Source organism: Aotus nancymaae, unplaced genomic scaffold, assembly GCF_030222135.1.
Source record: "Aotus nancymaae isolate 86718 unplaced genomic scaffold, 86718_ANA_hifiasm-v0.15.2.pri h1tg000017l, whole genome shotgun sequence".
Classification (NCBI taxonomy): Eukaryota; Metazoa; Chordata; class Mammalia; order Primates; family Aotidae; genus Aotus; species Aotus nancymaae.
The window spans coordinates 947156-967252 of record NW_026988429.1 but is presented as its reverse complement, the minus strand read 5'-3'; the positions used below and the strand labels follow the sequence as shown (position 1 = coordinate 967252).

Here is a 20097-nt window from a genome sequence, read left to right as displayed (position 1 = left end):
CCACGGGGGTTTCCGCGCCAGGGAAGCCGGGCTTGCCAGGTGGGTATGGCTGGCGGGGCGGGGCTTCTCAGGGCCCGCCCCATGCCCAGGTGAGCGCTCGTGACCCGTGCGGGCAGAGAGAATGCGCCCCGCAGTGCTCGCGAGGTGCAGGGTGCTCCTGGCTTCGGGGCCGTCGGGCCAGGTCGACTTGGCGCGCTGGGACTGGCCGGACGGGCTGGTCTTTTGGCTGGGGTGGAAGAGGAGGTTGCCGCGCCCTGCCCGGCCCAGGTGTCGTCTCCGGGGGCGGGGTTTGGAGCCCTGCAGCGGGAGATCCCCGGCGGGACTGGCTGACGGGCGTCGAGAGACTGAAGCCGAGGAGAGGAGGCGAAGCCGGGCGGCGCGGAGAGGCGCAGAGCGCAGGAGAAGTCGCAAGGCCGCCAGCATGTTCTCCCGTAACCACCGGAGCCGGGTCACGGTGGCCAGGGGCTCCGCCCTGGAGATGGAGTTCAAACGCGGCCGCTTCCGACTCAGCCTCTTCAGCGACCCGCCGGAGGTGAGAGACCCGCGTCCCTGCCTTTCCCTTCCTCGGCTCCCGGGGGCAGCCCCGGCCGCCTCGGCCTCCTACCTTCGTCCGCGCGCACGCTGTGGGACGGAGACGCCACGATCTGGGTACAAACCTGACGGAGTTGTTGACTTAAAAAGTAAGGTGTGGACGGTCTGCATTTTGATCAGATCAGTGCTGCCCTAGACATTCCCCGGCCTGGCTGGGATGATTTGCTTGTGCCTGGAAAAACCCCGGGTTGGTCTCAATTTGGAGGGCCCCAGCTCGACTCCCAAAATGTGCCTGGACCCCAAAATGTCCTGGGCATTCCCGGGCCAAGGGCGGTGGGCAGCTAGGCGGGCCTCAAACGCTGGGACTCTTGGCCTGGCCTCCCGCTCGTTCCCCTGCCGCCAGCCCCATCCCACAACCTGTCGCAGCCACCTGGGCCAGCCTGTCATCAATCCCGACTTCTAGGCCAGGGCCGCTCGCTTCTCCGAAGCCCTATTCCAAGGCTCCCCTGTGCCCCTGCAGAGCTTTGAACTCTTTAGGGTTACTTCCCACACGCAAAATTTCCGCCTCCTTTCCTGGGGCCTAAGAGGAGTCCAGCCCCTAGACTGAGCGTCCCCTGCCCCGCCCCGTCCGCCTTCCACGGGTAGCCCCGTTGGAGCCCCACCTGTAACTCCCTAGAGGCTAGGGTGGGGGTGAAGGTGTGTGGCTGAGCTGGGACTGAGAGGGTGGGTAGCTACCCCAAAGATTCTTTTGTCCCCAAGGTCAGACTCACACTTGCCCAAGGAGAGCCCAGTTCCAAGCCTTCCCTTCCGGGCCTGGAAAGGGTTAAGTGAGGTGGACCTTCCTCCCGCCCCCTCGCCCTCCCAGCTGGGATTCCAGGCCAGGCTTCTGCCCTTTCCTTCCAGCCTGCCCAGAACAAAGGCTCTTTCACACCCTTGTCCCGGTATCCCGGGCCTTCTCTGACTCAGAAGCTAATGGACCTGGGGGAGAGGGGGCCTACTTCGGGTCCCCTTTCCCCTAAGCGACTGGGCTCGAGGAACCTGCTTGGGGCCAGTGTGGGGGAGTAAGGGGCGAGGCCCGGGACCAGGGGGAGGGGCCTGTGAACTGGGGCCACCCCTCGGGATTAGCCCGGCCTTCGGGGCCAGGGCCGAGGAGCTGGGGCGGAGCCGCAGGGCCCCGCGTCTGCCAAGTGGAGTGTGACTCCGTGGGCCTGGCCTGGAGGCGGGGGCGCTAGGCTGAAGCTGGCTGGGAATCAGGTCTGGTTTCCTGTCTGGAAGGGAAGGGGCCTGCAGAAGGGAGCGGGGACAGCAGCAGACAGGCACACCCCTGCCTTCCTCCCTCCCTCTCCTCCCTTCTCTGGAAAAGCGAGGTAATTGTGAGCCCAGGGTGGAGTGGGCTGGATGGGGGCCCTGAGTTGAAAGGGGTGGCCCTGGGGCTGGGCTGCGTTACCAACTCACCCGTTTGTTCCAATCCCTGGGCTCACTCTCCCCTGAGGTCCTCACCTCTGTGGCTCTTTTGCCTAACTTTCTCAAACTAAGCCCAAACCCCTCTCAGAAAGCTCCAACCTCATGTAAACCCCATGATTCTGTAGAACCTGCATGAGGCGTAGTTTCCCTGCCCCCTTCCAGTTGTGCCTGCCCCTCACTGCCCTCTCCGCACACAGATTCTCTGTCCACCAGGCCAGGGACGTGGGCGGGGGCTGGGGAGCGGCCAGAGTCGGAATGAAAGGGCCTTTTTCTTCCACAGCTGGGAGAACAGCTGCCACCAAAGCAAGACTGGACACTCTGTGCCCAGAGCCCCCTCTGCAGCTGGCCTTTCCTCCTAGGACCCCACTCATCCTCACTTTGCTTTCCTTTTCTCCCCTGCCTGGCTCCCAGCAGGGCCCCGGAGCAGCAGTAGGCAAGGAAAATTTGTCACAGCAGCCAGAGGGGTCTAACAGGAGCGTAGAGGGATAAGGGCAGCCTCTGCCCTCTGCCCAAGAGCTGTCCACCTCTTTCAAGACTGAGGGAACAGTGAGAGGAGGAACTGTGGGACAGTGTGGTACCTGTCTGTCTCCTCTCTGGAGGGGTCGACAAGGGAAAGGGCACCAGGGGGCACAGAGATGCAGGACAGATTGCACATCCTGGAGGACCTGAATATGCTCTACATTCGGCAGATGGCACTCAGCCTGGAGGTAATCCCCCGACCCTTGGAGTACACACCTCCTTCACTTGCATCCCAGCCCCAGTCTTGGCCCTGCCCATTCCTGCTAGAGCATGGTGGGGAGAGCCAGGCCTGCTTAAAGTGGGAGAGGGACAGGTAGTTCCCTATGCCTTGTGTTGGGTGCAGTGCGTGGATCCAGGCTCAGTTCTGCCCATCGAGTCTTGTGTTGGCAGCAGGGTTTTCAGGAAGCTCTGTGGGTGAGTGTGGATGTCTGTTCTGGGGACAAAGATTCCTTTTAGGTATGGGAAGAAGAGAGGAGTTCAATGTGAGAGAGGTTTGCAGAAAGGATGTAGCTTTACAAGAGAAGAAAGACTGGGCTGTGAGTAAGGATTCTGCTGGCCCTTGAGACAGCAAGGTGCTGTTTATTCATGATGTATTTGTTTTTTTCAATTCTTTATAGAGGCATGGTCTCACTATATTGCCCAGGCTGGTCCTAAACCCACAGGCTCAAGTGATCTCCCCACCTCGACCTCCCAGAATGTTGAGATTATAGGCGTGAGCCACTGTGCCTTGCCCCATTCTTAAACACATTTATTGAACATGTACTATGTGCCAAGTTCCTTTCTAGACCATAGGATACCTCAGTGAGCAAGACAAATAAGTTCCATTTTAGTGGGAGAACAGATATATACATTCAAACACATAAATAATCACATAAGGAGATTTTTATGAAAATGGGGATGTGATGAAAATCAGATGGGAGAAGCAACATTAGATGTGGAGGTCAGGGGAGGCCTCTGTGGGGAGATCTTTGAGCTGAGCCCAGGGGATTTGGAGATGTGTGAAGATTGGAGGAAGGACAAAGGCCCTGAGATGAGGATGAGGGTAATATATTTGTGGGAAAGAGAGAGCCAATGTGGCTGGAGTTTAGTAGTTGCGGTAGAGCTGATGGGCAGGGGCCAGATCATGCAGGGCCTTGAAGGCCATGATAAGGTACTTGGATTTCACCTTAAGTGTGATGTTGGGTCATGGAAGGGTTTTAAGCGAGGGAATGACTCGTGCCTGGTGGGAAGTTGAGGGTAGGGTTGGGGGAGGAGGGTTGGCAAGAGAGGTCGCAAAAGTCCACCAGGTGGGAGGCTGTTACAGTCATAGGGGAGTGAACCTCGTGGTGTGAATTAAAGTGCAAATGGTGGAGAAAGGGAGTGGATTTCAAATGGTAGTGGTAGGTCTGACAGGATGGATTGGATGGGAGGGGTAAGGCAAAGCAAGAGAACTCCAGGATGATTCCCAGGTATGTGGCTAAGCAGTGGGTGGTGTGGCTGTTTACTGACGTGGGGAAGATGGAGGAAGTTGTGGAAGTGACTGCCTGGACCAGGCAGGGGCTGCTGCTAAGAGAGGTCAGAGGCAGGACTGCAGAGTCTAGATTGGGAATGGCGAGGTATTGTATGTGCTGTCCTGCCCCAACTCCCTGGATCATAGTAGATGTTACTGGTCAGTTTTGGCACTCTTTATCAATGAGCCCAGACCTGGCCTCAGAATCTTTCTCAGCACCATCTTGGCACAAACTGTGCAGGTTGTATTCTTCACACAGATGCCAGCCAGAGGTGGGAGTCCTGGTCCAGTTTCAGCTGCATCAGGCGGGAGCACCTTTATCTAATTTGTTTGCCTGGAGAGGGTCACCTCTTTCTAATTTGTAGAAAGGTGTCCAGTGAACTCCCTGGGACCCTACCTAATTATCCTCCATCAATATGAGATAAAACCTATTTGCCATTCATAGTCCTCTGCACTGTCCACATTACTAGTTACATATGGCCATTTAAATCTTACTTTTAGTGAATTAAAACATTTAGTTCCTTAGTTGCTGTAGCCACATTTCAAGTGCTAGATGGCTACTGATCATTTCCAACACCGCAGAAAGTTTTATTGGACAGAGCTGGTCTAGGTATGTAAATGTTTAAATTCTGCATCCTTCCCTCCTCCAAAAAATGTAATTTTTCTCTCTGGGAGGCCTGTCCAAGTACTGGGGCAGAGGAGGGGCTTAGTTTCACTTTGGTCACTCTCCTTTAGCCATGGCTAAGGGTGCTGTGTTCTTTCTCAACCAAGTTCAGCAGGTCCTCAAAAGAGAGACCCATTGATGTTTCAGGGATTGGCAAAAGAGATAGTCATGGAAGAGTAAATCCAAGAAGACTTTTTGGAGGAAGTGACTTAAGCTGCAAGTAAAGGGAGCTTAAATTAAAATATGTGCTAGATCCACATAGAGTTGAGACTTTCCCATATAATTCTCAATGCTACAAAGGAGGTGGAATGCACCCTATTTTACAAACTCAGGCTCCAGGGGTTAAATTCTCATGGCTTGTCAAGTTCCTAAGCCAGGATTTGTACTTAGCCCTGGTGGAGATTCTGAAGGGGACAGAAGGTGGTGAGAAGCAGAGCAGGAAGCCAGAGACAGAAGAGACTGGGAGGGTTGGAAGGGATATCAACAGGGGGCCTAATGTGTGTGGGGCCCATGACTCATCCTCTAGCCCCTTGGGATCTGACCCAGGTCCATCTGACACCCAGCTCTGGGCTCTTTCCCAGGAGAGCCTGGGGGAAATGCTGCCAGCTTGGGGACAGGGTGTGGTTTGGGTGGGGAGGGGGCAACAAGGAACTATCCCTGTAGTGGGGAAATGCTGGAAGCACAAAGGTCCAGATCCTGAGCCAGGATTCCCTAGTTCCTCTCCCTGAAACGCGGGGAGCCAGTTTCCTCGGGCGCTCCTGGCCTAGGGCCATGGGAGAGTGGATTTGGGGCTGGAGAGCAGTAGGGAAATAGAGGAGATGTCTGGATTCGTGGTTGCGCTCATCCATGCTGGGCCCAGCGACCTCCCTAGGGCCCCACTCCCAATTTATACACTATCCGCCCTCCATACTCTCAGGCAAGGGGTCATATTGGAGGGCAAACGCTACGCGGGAGGGGTCTCCCGGGGCTGGAGCACGTCGCGATGGCCCAGAGACTTTTCCAGGGCTGCGCGGGTGCACTCCCGGAGATCCCGTCGCGCCGACCGAGTCTCAGTGGTTGCAGCGCTTTGAGCCAAGTCGGGCCAGGTTGCCCGAGGGACCTCCCGCACCCCGGTACCCTTCAGTTGCTCTCGCGGCAATTGGAAGCTGATGTCACCGGCGCCCTGAGCGCTGCGGCTGGAGGCGGTGCGGCTACGCTGGCGCCCTGGCTCCTCTGATTTCCCGCGGCTCTCAGGCCCCCACCGGCTCTCCAGGCCAGTGCAGCTCTACGGACCTCAAGCGCCTCTGCGCCTCTGCGCGCCTGTCGCAATGGACAGGGCTAGGGAAGGATCCGTGAGTGCTGGGACTGGGATGAGATTAGCCAAGATGGGGGTTGAGGACACCTCTGTGTTCCCCTCCTGCCAGGCTCTCACTCATTTGGGATGTTTATGGCTGAAGCTGGGTGCAGACTGGGGTGGGGGTTGGCAAGCAGCGTCGAACCCTGGTGTTGACAAAACTAGGCTGGGAGGACCTATGTAGTCTGAAAGGGCTTCCTGGTGGATGGACTTTGGGAAAGGATTGGCTTATTTCAGAAGGAAAACGGATGGATGGTGATGGGGGAAGGTGTTAAAGTCTGGCCTAGCACAGTGGCCCAGAAAATATGCAAGAAAGCATCTGTAGGCAGGCAGGACAAGGCTTTTAGAAGAGGGAATTTAGGGTGTTCAGGTCTTAGAGACTTGAAGGCTGGAGCCCCTAGGGTCAGATGCAAGGGCACAGTGTGTGAAGGAGAGTGGTGTGAGGAAAAAGACAGGTTTAGGGTAGTTACATTAGTTCCCCTCTCAAATGGGTGGCTCCACTTGTCTCTTGAACTAATTTGTATACTGTGATGGAGTTAGTCTTCCAACTCCTCTCTGAAGCTTTCCTTGATCAACTCAGGCAGAAGCAAACAAAGTCTGTTTCTTTTTTTTTTTTTTTTTTTTTTAAAGACGGGGTTTCACCATGTTGGTCGGGCTGGTCTTGAACTCCTGACTTCAGGTGATCCGCCCACCTTGGCCTCCAAAGTGCTTGGATTACAGGCGTGAGCCACCACGCCCGGCCAAACAAAGTCTGTTTCTTGTGAGCATGGTTGTGCCATGACATGGCACTTATGGAGCAGCCATTAAAGTCGTCATCTCTCACCTCCCAGTTGAATTTTAAATGTAGAGCCTTGGACAGCACAGGGATGCTCCAGTGTTGACTGAGTAAATATTGCTGCCACCAAAGTATAGCATCATTAAAATAAACATTCCTGCCGTTCATGTATGCCATGTGCCGGGCACCGTGCTAAGTGCTTTACGTTCCTGCTTCACAGAATTCTCACAACCCTAGGATGTAGGGACTATTTTCATTCCTGCTTTACAGATGAGGAAACTGAGGCTTAGGGAGGTTGAACAAATTGCCCATTGCTTTTTAAGCAGGACCTCCATGGCTCCTTTCTAAGTGAATGTTCCTGATAATCCTGGTGTCTCTCCCAGTGCCTCTCAGCTGGTCCTTATCCACAGCCCCTCACTCCTGAACCACCTACTTTCCCATTCCCATTCCTTGCCTCTGACCTCACTTCCCAAGCTCAGAGGGCCAGTAGGTGGTGGGTCTCGTAATCTGGGGTATATAGGGTTCTGTGAAGTTGCAGTGAACTCCGTGGGTAGGTGGTATGCTCCTTCTCCACTGATCCCTTGCCAACTAGATGTTGAGTCCAAGGGATAATGTTCATTTACCTTTCCTTCTGTCCATTCCCATGAGTTGCTGGTTTTCAACCTGGCTGTACCTCAGAATCACTTGGGGAGTTTTCCAAAAGTACATATGCCCCACTCCTAGAGACTCTTATTCTGCAAATCTTAGGTAGGGCCTGGTAAGTTTTTTTAAAACTCCAAAGATCTATTATTTTTTAAAGGAAATATAATTTCCAGTAGTACAGAGGGTATGTATAAAGTATCATTAGGCTGGGAGCAGTGGCTCAAGCCTGTAATCCCAGCACTTTCAGAGGCCAAGGCGGGCAGATCACTTGAGGCCAGGAGTTCGAGGTTCGTCTGGCCAACATGGTGAAACTCCATCTCTAATAAGAATACAAAAGTTAGGCCGGGCGTGGTGTCTCACGCCTGTAATCCCAGCACTTTGGGAGGCCAAAGCAGGTGGATCACCTGAGTTCAGAAGTTCAAGGCCAGACTGGCCAACATGATAAAACCCTGTTTCTACTAAAAATACAAAAATTAGCTGTGTGTGGTTGCTCACGCTTGTAGTCTCAGCTACTCAGAAGGCTGAGGCAGGAGAATTACTTGAACCTGGGAGGTGGAAATTGCAGTGAGCTGAGATCGCAACACTGCACTCCAGCCTGGGCAACAGAGTGAGATTCAGTCTCAAAAAAAAAAAGGTATCATAAATGTTATCCATTCCTGGCTCTCAGGCCCACAACCACTAATATTTTATGCATAAACATGCATATCTATGTATATGTATATGTGTACATATGCATGCATACATATATATCATGCACAAATGGTAGTATGTGTAATACTACTTTGTTTTCTCACATCATTTATTTTGGAGATTGTTTCATATCTGCATACATATGCATACCTCATTCTTTAATGTCTGCAATAGTACAGGGTACAGATGTGCTGTTACTTATTTAACCAATGTCCTACTGAAGGGGTTTTCATTTTGGTGTTTAAAACAATGCCACAATGAATATTTTGTATGTATGGCTTGACCTAGTTATATGTGAAACTATAAGTGTAAGATAAACTCCTAGGTATTGGATAGCTGGATCAAAGGATATATGAATTTGTAGTTTTCATAGATTTTTCCAAATTGCACTCAAAGACACTAAAGAAATTTATACTTCTAACCATCAAATGCATGAGGACATCTCCATGTTTCTTATTTTTCATATATTTTTTAGAGGTGGGGTCTCACTATGTTGCCCAGGCTGGCTTTGAACTCCAAGGGATCCTCCTGCCTCAACTTCCCTCACACACCACTGCACCTGGCTACAAAGCTTCTCTGGTTATTCTTGGCAGCTGAGATTGAGACCCAATGCTTGCTCTTGAACTGACTAAAACATTAGTTTCTTGTCAGTTTTACTGGCCATAACCCACTTGGGGACTGGGGAGTGCTTTAGCCTCTCCTCTGACTGACATTTCCTTTTCACCCTTCCCCTAACCCTGGCTAGGACACAGAGTTGCAGAGGAAGCTAGACCATGAGATCCGGATGAGAGAAGGGGCCTGTAAGCTGCTGGCAGCCTGCTCCCAGCGAGAGCAGGCTCTGGAGGCCACCAAGAGCCTGCTAGTGTGCAACAGCCGTATCCTCAGCTACATGGGCGAGCTGCAGCGGCGCAAGGAGGCGCAGGTGCTGGGAAAGACAGGCCGTCGGTGAGCAAGGGGGAGGCGAGGCCTCGATGGAAGCAGGAGGCCTTCTGGGTGGTGGTGGTGCTGCATGTGCCTGTGTGGTGTGTGGACCACCCTAAAGATGACTTCCCCACAAAGTCTTGTCAGGGACCTGGGAGAGACCTTGGTGTTTTACCACCACTGTGAGTTGCCCAGAGGTGCACTTGTGAGTAGCCAGGTCAGGACTTACGAAAGCTGGTGTGTCTGGTGAAAGGTAGGCGATCTGAAGTGTAGCAAGTAATGCAAAAGCACTAATTTGGGGGCCGGGCGTGGTGGCTCACGCCTGTAATCCCAGCACTTTGGGAGGCCGAGGCGGGTGGATCACAAAGTCAAGAGATCGAGACCATCCTGGTCAACATGGTGAAACCCCGTCTCTACTAAAAGTACAAAAAATTAGCTGGGCATGGTGGTGTGTGCCTGTAATCCCAGCTACTCAGGAGGCTGAGGCAGGAGAATTGCCTGAACCCACGAGGCGGAGGTTGCGGCAAGCTGAGATCACGCCATTGTACTCCAGCCTGGGTAACAAGAGCAAAACTCCGTCTCAAAAAAAAAAATAAATAAATAAATAAAGGCACTAATTTGGTAAGCCCTATCTGTGATCCAGTGAGACTGACTATCTGGCTTTTGGAAAACTAATTCCCTCAACGCTGGTTCACAAAATGGCCAATTTACCACATGCGGACAATAGTTTATTGTATCTGGGGTTCACCATCCAGAGGCAGGGATTGGGAAAGGAAATAATAAGAAACCTCTTAAGGAAAGCCAACCCATTCAAACAAATTAGATTGTGCATTCTAAAAGGGTGCAGCTTCTGGATGTAAAACGTAAGCTACACTGACATTAGACTGATGATCTGACAAGTCTAAAGTGACTTGATTGAAGTGATGCCATAATAAGACCAAAATAGTGGGGAAAATTTTGGCAAATTATTCTAAGAATATGCCAATTTTGGTAAAGTGGTCATTTGGAGAACTGGTTTTTAGGAAAGTGGCCTATTTACTCCACTGAGGCTACTTGGAGAAATGGTCCCAGCCCCTCACAGGCATGGTGCCCATTCCAGCCATGAAGGCTGACACAAGGGGAGGTTGCCAGGAGCTCACCCATGAAGCTACCAGAAGGCGGCAGAAAACCCACACTCTACGACTGTCCCATGAAGCTAGAGGAAGGGCATGCTGGCGGGAGGACAGCCTCTCCTGAGAGGCAGCATGGACAGGCTCTGCCCTGCCTAAGTCCTCAGCCCACACAGGTGACTTGAGGTACACCCTAAGTCCCTGGCAGCTAAACACATTGCCATTAGTGCCACTTCATTTAGCTTAAGGCTCTACTAGTCAGTAATTACTTTAGTAGCATTATGAATAAGTACAGATGAACTGACTGTCGTTTCAGGAAAGGGACACATGTGGTGAGTCCCGATGATGGGCAGGGAGGGAAGGAAGGCGGGTGTTGGGCCCTGCAGTGGGGTGTAGGGGGTGCTGCAGACCTTGGGGCACTAGTAGGGTGCAGCATATGGGGCCAGGAGGAAAAAGGAGAAATCAAAGTTGGGGAGTGGTAGGGAAGAAGAGTTTGTGGTAAATGGAACACAACTGTTCTCCATTGGTGATTTTCCTTCCAACAAACATTGGCCAAATTATTTTCTGACCCAGTACACTCTTATATAAAAGAAGTGATGGGATGGTGGAAAATAAGCAGCCTTCCTATTGTTTAAAAAAAAAAAAAGGCTGGAAACCCCTCCAAGCCAGGGCTTTAAAGGAGAGCCCTTGAAATGAAGTCTCTCTCTAGGCACCTGTCCCCTGAAGGCCACACCTGTCCTTGGCAGGGGTCTGGGGAGGTAGTCAGGGAGGGTGCTTGGAAAGAGGAGCCCTGAGCTTCTACCTTATGTATGAGTTAATGTGGCTCAACTGTCCCTAGTGTCCTGAAAACCTGGCAAATGGCTGGGTTCAACGGACAACTCTCCCTTACAGCCCCTTGGCCCTGCCAGCCTGGCTAGGGACCTCGCGGCTGAGGCCCTGGGACCAGGGGGATCCTAGAGCCCTTGGGAACCAGAGCAAGGGGGAACAGTGGCTAGAGGCCAAGGCCAGGACATTGTGATTTATCCACAGGCCTTCTGACAGTGGCCCGCCCGCTGAGCGCTCCCCCTGCCGCGGCCGGGTCTGCATCTCTGGTAAGAAGCACAGCTACCCCAGCTGCTGGCACCCATTGCCCAAGTACACAGCCTCCTGCCCCATCTCAACATCTATTCCTACCCCTCTGCCTCTTAGACCTCCGGATTCCACTCATGTGGAAGGACACAGAATATTTCAAGAACAAAGGTGGTGAGTTCCACACACCCTGGGACAAATTCAGGGGAATGACTCTGAAGTAGGAGGCTCTTGTAGGGCTTTTTTTTTTTTTTTTTTTTTAATGAATTTTGCCCTCTTTGTCCCCAGACTTGCACCGCTGGGCTGTGTTCCTGCTGCTGCAGCTGGGAGAACACATCCAGGACACAGAGATGATCCTGGTGGACAGGACCCTCACAGACATCTCCTTTCAGAGCAATGTCCTCTTGTGAGTACCTCAAACTGTGGCTGCCTCCTTCCTCCACTCTGCTCCAGTTCTGGGTGAGAGAGTTCCAGGGGAGGAAGAGGAGTGGGTAGTGGGGAGGGGAGAAGCACCTGGCCTTCACTGCGGAGCTGTCCTGCACTAGCCCCACCCACATCCCCCATCCTTTGTGTCCCTGTACTTTCCTGTGACCACCCTCCTTTACTCCTCCCACCAGCACTGAGGCGGGGCCAGACTTTGAACTGCGGTTAGAGCTGTATGGGGCCTGTGTGGAAGAAGAGGGGGCCCTGACTGGTGCCCCCAAGAGGCTTGCCACCAAACTCAGCAGCTCCCTAGGCCGCTCCTCAGGGAGGCGTGTCCGGGCATCGCTGGACAGTGCTGGGGGTTCAGGGAGCAGTTCCATCTTGCTCCCCACCCCAGCTGTGGGGTAAGGCCTTGCACACCCCCACTGCCCTTTGCTGCCTATATTCTGCCTACAGGTGATCTTTGAACGGTGCTGAGTGTGCAGAGCCCATTTTGCATTGCTGCCAGGATGTGCAGGCAGACAGGAATGAGCAGTGGCCACGTAGCTGGGAGGCATTCCAGCCAGCGCTCCAGAGCTGGGCTGAAGCCAGTCCAGAAAACCAGTAGGAAGGCAGGGAGAGTTAGGCTCTGGGGTCTTAACTTTTTAGCAGCAGCAAATACATTTTATTTTTATTTTTAGAGATGGGGTCTCACTATGTTGCCCAGGCTGGTCTTGAACTTCTGGGCTTAAGTGATCCTTCCACCTCAGCCTCCCAAAGTGGTAGGATTACACCACAGCACTCAGCCTAGCAAATACATATTATGTGGATAGAGCAGAGCTTCTTGGTTGGAGCAGAGTACTCTGAGACCTGTGGTGGTGCCTACCTGCACCTGGAGATACCTCATGGGACCACTGAGACTCTGAGAAGCAGTTTGACAACCTTTGGGTAATGAACAGAGTACTGATTTTGGACACAGATATAGGTTCAGATTCCAGCTCCACCACTTACAACTATAAATTATGGGCAAGTTTCTTAACCTCTCTAAGCCTCAAGTTGCCTCATCTAGTTGAAGAAAGCCACCAACCTCACAGGGCTGTCGCAGGAATACAGTGGGATAAAATATATAAAGCATAGGTCCTGACACTTAGCTGGAGCTCCATCAATGCTCATTCCTAACTCTCTGGAGAGGCAAGTGAGTTTTCTGTGGGGCAGCCTGAACAATGGTGCAGATCTGCTAAGCCCTTCCTGCTGGCCAACACACCTCTCCCTCGGCTGATGCTCTCCTATCTCCCTCAGTGGTCCTCGGTACCATCTCTTGGCTCACACCACACTCACCCTGGCAGCAGTGCAAGATGGATTCCGCACACATGACCTCACCCTTGCCAGTCATGGTAAGTATGTGTGTGCATGGGGGACACACACATGTGGTGGTGAGAAGAGGGGCTGTGGGTCAGTCCCCTTCTCATTCCCCAGCCTCACCCTGCACTTCCTCCTCCCCTAGAGGAGAACCCTGCCTGGCTGCCCCTTTATGGTAGTGTGTGTTGCCGCCTGGCAGCTCAGCCTCTCTGCATGACTCAGCCTACTGCAAGTGGTACCCTCAGGGTGCAGGTGAGGGGGCCCTGAGGAGTGGAAGGGAGCAGGGAGAAGGCAGAGGAGAGCTGGATAACCAGGAATATAAGAGCTAATGAAAAGTCAAGATTTGGGTGGAAGAAGTGGGGTATGGCCAGATGAGGGGAGGAATGGACAGCAGTGTGGACAAAAAAAAATAGGTTCTCATTGGTGGGGGGAGCTAAGAAGAGGGATACTGGGGGGTGTGACTCCCCCAGAACATGTTGAGTCATTTGTGCAGCAAGCTGGGGAGATGCAGAACTGGGCACGAGTGCATGGAGTTCTGAAAGGCACAAACCTCTTCTGTTACCGGCGACCTGAGGATGCCGACACTGGGGAAGAGCCGCTGCTAACTATTGCCATCAACAAGGTGATGGGTCCCTTGGTGGTGAGGCCACCAAGGGCATGCGCCCAGGAGCCTCTCCTTCAGGCCCCAGGAGGGTAGGCACATACCTCAGAGATAGAAGCAGGCTTCCTGCTCCTGACAGCGCCACATTCCAGCTTCGGGGGCCCATCTTCTCCCCCATCACAGCATCACTGTGAGGATCGTCCCATTTACTTGCCATCCTCAGTCCCTGCCAAGTCTCAGAGAGGGTTCTCCCGCCTGCCAGTTCAAGGTTTTTCATCCTCTCTCTCTCAGATTCCAATTTGTATCGACTTTACCACTTCCCGTTTCCCTCCAAGTCCAATTGCCCTTCTTTGCTCCCTATCCCTTTCGTTGGCTTTCCTGCCTATTTTTGGCTGTTCTGAGGGACCTCTGGCTGGAGCTTACTTGCGTACCTCTGTGTTTTCCCTGCCTTGCTCAATTCCTTTTTCCGTGTCTCAAGCTGCTCCTCCTCCCCTGACTCAGGACTGGCTGTCTCATCCCCAGCCCTTTTTTTGCCATTCCTTCCTACTCTGGTCAGTAGGAGGCAAAGGACAGGGCTCAGCAAAAGCCCCCAAGCTCATCCTTCTAAGGCAGAAGTGATCAAGGCTGCCTGATTGTCACTGCCAACTTCTGTGACCAAAGTAGACCTCTTCTTTCTCCTGCAGGAAACTCGAGTCCGGGCAGGGGAGCTGGACCAGGCTCCAGGACAGCCCTTCACCCTAAGTATCAGTAACCAATATGGGGATGATGAGGTGACACACACCCTTCAGACAGAAAGTCGGGAAGCCCTGCAGAGCTGGATGGAGGCTCTGTGGCAGCTTTTCTTTGACATGAGTAAGAGAGAAGGGGGCTGGGTTGAACCTTCGGGAGGGACTGGAGTTTGTCATTTTTACCAAAGGCCTATGTTTCAAGATTGTGTGGAAGGGAATGTAGCAGGAGAAAGGGCGGCCTGGCCGACTCTAATCAGTGCTCTTCCTCCAGGCCAGTGGAAGCAGTGCTGTGATGAAATCATGAAAATTGAAACTCCTGCTCCCCGGAAACCACCCCAAGCACTGACCAAGCAGGGGTCTTTGTACCATGAGATGGGTAAGTGAGAGGAATGTGCACTCCAGGAAGCTGTTGGGAAGTAGGGTTGGGGACTTCAAGAGAAACTAGATAATGGAAACAGAGAGAAATCACACTCTGGGCTACACCAGATCTCCGGGGACCCAAGTCTCACCCAGTCCCATGTGTTCCTTTCTCCTCTCCAACTCTTCTTAGAACCACCTCCACCAAAGTTCAAAACAAAACCCCAATGAGCCAGGATCATTTCATGGATTTCTTTCCTAATTTCTTCTTTTCTGTTTCCCTTTCTGCATGTGGATTCCTGTCTCTTCCTCTGACCCTTCATTTGCCTGGCACCGCTTTCATTTTTCTCCTCTTTCTTGGTTTCTTCACCCACCTCTGCTTCCCACCCCTCACCCCCATTCCCATCTACCTTGTCCTGTGTTCCACAGTCTTATCAGAGCCTGTAGCCCCAGGGGGCCCAGGTGAGGGGCTGCTCCTGCAGGATAATGCAATCTCGGCTGAGATCCGGGCTTTGCTTTCCTCCTATTACAGTGACAGGTGATAGGGCTGGGTAGACTTGGGGCCTGAGCTCTGACTAGCCCACCCCACCCCAACCCCTTCCTGGTGCCACAGCTATTGAGCCGCTGGATGACATCGCAGCGGTGACAGACATCCTGACTCAGCGGGAGGGCACAAGGCTGGAGACGCCCCCACCCTGGCTGGCAATGTTTACAGACCAGCCTGCCCTGCCTAACCCCTGCTCGGCTGCCTCAGTGGCCCCAGCCCCAGCCTGGACCCAACCCCTGCCCTGGGGGAGACCCCGAACCTTTTCCCTGGATGCTGTTCCCCCAGACCACTCCGCTAGGGCTTGCTCGGTTGTCCCCCTCCCACCTCAGCGATCCCCACAGACCAGAGGCCTCTACAGCAAAGGCCAACCTCGCACTTGGCTTCAGTCACCAGTGTGAGAGAGAAAGGTGCTGGCATAGGATCTACCCGGAAGAGAAAATGACCCATGAGCAATTGGACTCTGGATACGGTGCTGTCTATAGCAAGTTGGCCAGCCTGGCCTCCTCTTCTTCTGCTGGGCTTGGGGTAGGCTGCAGGGGTGGGCAGAAGCCCCTCCTAAATTGTGGTTCCCATGGTACCGAGGGACTCATTCCTGGGGCTGGCTGGGACCTCCCTAAACTCTTCCTGGAAGAAAACTGGAACGACCTCTGCCCTACCTCCCTGCACTAACCAGCTTTGAGGATGGCACTGAAGAGCCCTTGTGACTCCCACATCAACCATTAAAGTTATTTAACAGCAGCCTTCATCTGGCTCCTGAGGATAGGGTGCCTCTCTCTGCCTGGTCTAGACCTGCCTCACCTCACCCCTGGAGCGTAGTTCCAACTGTGAAATATGACTGTGATACTGAGTAATCAGACAAGGGCTGGGTGGAGCGGGTACTTTATGAATACCACAATGACAAAGGAAGGCTGCTCTTCTCACACACTGCTGAATCTCCGGATCTCTGCGAGGTCATAGCCAGTCACAGCAAAGGAGCTGCCTGAGGAATCACAGAATCGAGCACCACACACCTGGGTGTCGGAAACACACTCACCATGACAGTGTTCCACCTGGGGGAGCAGAGGGCTGGTCAGGGCCTGCTGCCCCATGCTTGGGCCCCCATTCCACCCGTCCCATGATACATACCTCAATGTAGCTGCTTTCTGGACTTCTGCTCAGCTTCCAGATATGCACAAAGGTGTCCTCAGCTGCGGAGAGTAGCTGTGGAAGAGGAAGAAGGGGAGTCAGAATGCCCTGACAGGGGACAGGTATAATCTGGAATGCCCAGTCCAGGTGCCCCAGGGAGGGGGCTACACTGAGTTGCAAAGACAAGCCTGTGGTGTTCTTTCAACATTCCACTGCCAGGAAAAAGGGTATGTAGGGACAGAGGAGGAAACCGACCTTGCCCACGTCAGGAGCCAGGTCCAGGGCAGAGATGGCCCGGGCATGGGCATTGATCTGGACATGTAGATTTCCTGTAGTGGCCTCATACAGATGTACTTGTCCATTCCCATAGCCTGCTGCTATGATCCCCTGCCACAGCTGCACAGAGGGGCACGGGACTCTGCAAGGGGTGACACCCAACTTTGTTTTGCCCCGACCAAATCCTACTCCCCATCCTGAAGCTACCTCAGGAAGTTCTCTACATCTCTGCTTTACCTACCCAAATCCTGGAATGCAGGTCAATAATGTGAATACTGGCTCTGACCGCCAGACACACAGCAAGCCTGAATCATCTGCCGTCACCATGTCAGCCACACAATCCTGAAGGGAAAGGCAAGATCAGCCCTTCCCTTTCTCCCCTGCTATAGTCCCGTATACAGGGCAGGAGGGGAAGAGAGGCAGCGTGTGCATCTTTCCCTCTCCAGGGAAAGGGCAAGATGTGGAGCCCTCACTAGCTAGACCCATCAGAAACCACCCCTACCAGAACCCTTCCTGAGGGTTCCCTCAGGAAGCATGAACTGCTTTCCTTGGATTTCTTTATGGAGTCCCATCCCCCAATAGCATGTTAGGAGGGGGTGCATAATTGCCTCACTGGATGGATGATAAAACTGAGGCCACAGTGTCATGACCTTCTGGAGGTCTTGTCAACCAGTCACTGTCATGACTAGACCCTGGGCCTCTGCACCCCAACACTAGGCAGCCAACATAGCCCATGGGCCTAGCCCTATGCCAGGTGCAATGGAGAATATGAGTAAGAAAATACATACCTTGTTGTCAAAAGGTTTGCAAACTAATTGGGAGATAAGAGTTGTCTTTTGAGGGCAGTGCCAATTCAGGGTTCAGCTAAGGGAGATCAGTGGGAGCTAGAATATAGGGAAAGCTTCCTGGAGAGGACAGATGGCACTAGAGCTGGGCCTTAATAGGTACAACTTGCCCCAGAGATGGAGGCTGCACATTTCAGAACTGGAAAGTATCTTAGAAACCATTTGTTTCAACTCCTCATTTCACATTGTATTATACTCTTAGTTAACTATAAAATACTACATAAATGTAAAGTATCTCTGGCTTTATCACTGAACTTCGTTGCTAAAGACTAGGAAAGTGCAGATTTGCCTAAATCCATCCACCTGTTTAGTGGCAGAGCCAAGACTCAAACCCAGGTCCCCTGCCTCCCAGAGTGGGGAAGGCTCCCAGGTGGGTAGGGGAAGTCCACTCACCTGTCCCTGGGCAGGCTCGGTGGCAATGTCTGTGATTGGTGTCTGGTGCCCAGCCAGCTCCTCACTCAGTACAATGTTGGGACCCTTGGCTGGGATGTCAAACACCAGCACCCGGCCTGACCATGTTCCTGCAGCCAGAACCAATGCCCCAGTGATGACTTCATGACCCTCCTGGGTCTTCAGCCACCATACTGAGCACTCACTCCCTCCCAGAAACCTTAGTAACAAACCTACTCTCACTGCTTCGACAGCTCTGCCCCTTCATTCACTACCCTCATCCTATCACCCTGACCCTCTGAACCCTTCCATGGTTTACTGGAGTCTCTGATTCCACTGCACTTCTACCCTCCCCTTTAACTTTCCACAATTTCCTCAGGCCCTCATTATACTCCTGGCCACAGCCCACATGCCCCAGCACCCCTCCATACCCTGCCCTCGGCTCCCTCACCCACACAAATGAAGTGGCCACTGGCAGCAATTCCCCGGGCAAACACAGCCTGTACTGAATATGAAAGGGGAGAATGATCAGAAATATCCCTTCCCGCAGCCCTAGCAAACACTCCCTGCCCCCACCCCACTTGGTTCTGCAGGTACCTGGGGTGGCATCTCCAGAGTCCAGTGCATGCCAGTAGACCATGGTGGAGCCATCGGACTCGTACATCTGGAAGACAGGGGCAAGAACCAGGAGGCATAATCCAACTGACCTCTGCTGAGTTCTGTGCTGAGTACTTCACATATCATGCTAGCCTTAGCCTATTTAATCTTCAAAACAAATCTGGGATGTAGGTACTATTTTTTATCCTCATTTATTCAGAGGACAACAGTGAGGCTGAGAAAATACTGTAAGGACATACAGCTAGTAAAGGGGCAGATACTGGAGGTGGCACTTGGGAAATGGAAAAGATGGAAGGGTTGAAGATAAGGAATAGAAAAAGAGTGAGTGGGCCAAGCATGTGCAAAGTTTGGAAATGTTTAGAGGCAAGTAGGAAAGAGTCTGGAAGCCTGGCAGGGGAGCTGAGAAGGCTCTGGTGGGGCAAGCAGGAGAGTCCTTACCTGTATTCCTCGATGTGAGGTGAGTACCAGCAGTACTCGGAAGGGAAGGACACACCAGTGGACCTGGAGGGAGGTGCATCAGTGTAGGGAGAAAATCAAAGCAGGGATGATGAGGAGTCAGTTTTTTTTTTTTTTTTAGGACAGAGTCTTGCTCTGTCGCCCAGGCTGGAGTGCAGTGGCGCGATCTCGGCTAACTGCAACCTCAGCCTCCCGGGTTCAAGTTATTCTCCTGCCTCAGCCTCCAAGGTAGCTGGGATTACAGGCACACCACCATACTTGGCTAATTTTTTTGTATTTTTAGTAGAGAAGAAGTTTCACCATGTTGGCCAGGCTGCTCTTGAACTCCTAACCTCAAGTGATCCACCCATCTCGGCCTCCCAAAATGCTGGAATTACAGGCGTGAGCCACCGCGCCCGGCATAAGAGTGGAGATTCTGAGGTTAGAACACACCTGCTCCTGGAGGTTTGGAGAGAGAGGGCAGGGGGTAGGACTGGGTTCAGCAACATCACTCCCAACTCCATGCCTCACCTGCGTGATAAGTGGGGAGCTCACTCCAGCACCCTCCTTAGCGTGGAGCTGGCGCTGGGCCAAAGGTACACCTTCAGGAGCAGCGCTGAGAAGTTGGGCGCTTGGTCCGTGAACCACACCAAAATGCGTGAGGTTGCGAGCCGGCAGCTGCAGCACACTGAGGTTGTTGCACAAGGCGGCGGCCGAACCTCGAAGGGGAATGGAGCGCTCCCAGCGAAACATCCTGTGGGAAGGTGCACCCGAATCACCAGGCGCGCAACCAACGGACGCAGCGGAGATGCCGGAGGGCGGCTATCAGCGAGCATTTCGGAAGACGCCAGAGACTGGGTCCGGGGATGGGGTGCCCCAAGGACGGTGATGGGGGAGGGCCACAAGGCGTGGGGAGGGTCTCGAAGAGCAAGACAGGGGAGTCCCAGGGCTGTTTGGAGGCGACGGGGGAATCCCAGAGGAGGAATAGAGATGACACAGGACCACCCGATGGCCCCAAGCTCGCGAGTCAAATAAGTGTGATGAAGCCCCCAAGGCTTTCTCCCTCGGCTCGGATCCCTGAGGCCCCCGGCCTAGGTCAGAGGTCATACCCGCAGCCCTAGATCCGCTCGCCTGACTGCTGGTTCGTGGAGTCCCTCCAAATCCGCCGCCACCATAGAGACGACGCACGTACGCACTGCCCTTGGGCGG

At 53.2% G+C, this 20097-nt stretch overlaps 2 protein-coding genes across 7 annotated transcripts; one reads left to right on the top strand and one right to left on the bottom strand.

Annotated features, from left to right (window-relative positions):
- Positions 1-253: 253 nt before the first annotated feature.
- RTKN (rhotekin) lies at positions 254-15942 on the top strand. Of its 4 annotated transcripts, none has more exons than XM_064377838.1 (12): positions 254-532; positions 8853-9052; positions 11167-11228; positions 11326-11379; positions 11494-11611; positions 11823-12032; positions 12907-13001; positions 13112-13218; positions 13460-13588; positions 14251-14419; positions 14567-14671; positions 15082-15254. In XM_064377838.1, exons 1-12 carry the CDS (start codon positions 422-424, stop codon positions 15192-15194), a joined length of 1473 nt encoding a protein of 490 aa, XP_064233908.1. In that variant the 5' UTR covers positions 254-421; the 3' UTR covers positions 15195-15254. The 4 variants fall into 4 exon arrangements, with proteins under 4 accessions (XP_064233908.1, XP_012307602.1, XP_012307601.1 ...); XM_012452179.3 differs by lacking the exon at positions 15082-15254 and adding an exon at positions 15266-15942 and having other exon boundaries at positions 257-532; XM_012452178.3 differs by lacking the exons at positions 254-532; positions 15082-15254 and adding exons at positions 1766-1898; positions 15266-15942.
- On the bottom strand, positions 14441-20084 carry WDR54 (WD repeat domain 54). Of its 3 annotated transcripts, XM_012452175.3 has the most exons (10): positions 19998-20084; positions 19420-19642; positions 18892-18954; positions 18433-18499; positions 18287-18340; positions 17839-17966; positions 16842-16942; positions 16580-16742; positions 16325-16399; positions 14441-16248 (listed from the first exon to the last, which is right to left on the bottom strand). In XM_012452175.3, the coding sequence occupies exons 2-10, from the start codon at positions 19639-19641 to the stop codon at positions 16117-16119; spliced, it is 1005 nt and encodes a 334-aa protein (XP_012307598.1). In that variant the 5' UTR covers position 19642; positions 19998-20084; the 3' UTR covers positions 14441-16116. The 3 variants fall into 3 exon arrangements, with proteins under 3 accessions (XP_012307598.1, XP_012307599.1, XP_012307600.1); XM_012452176.3 differs by lacking the exon at positions 18287-18340 and having other exon boundaries at positions 19998-20081; XM_012452177.3 differs by lacking the exon at positions 18892-18954 and having other exon boundaries at positions 19998-20081.
- Positions 20085-20097: the final 13 nt, after the last annotated feature.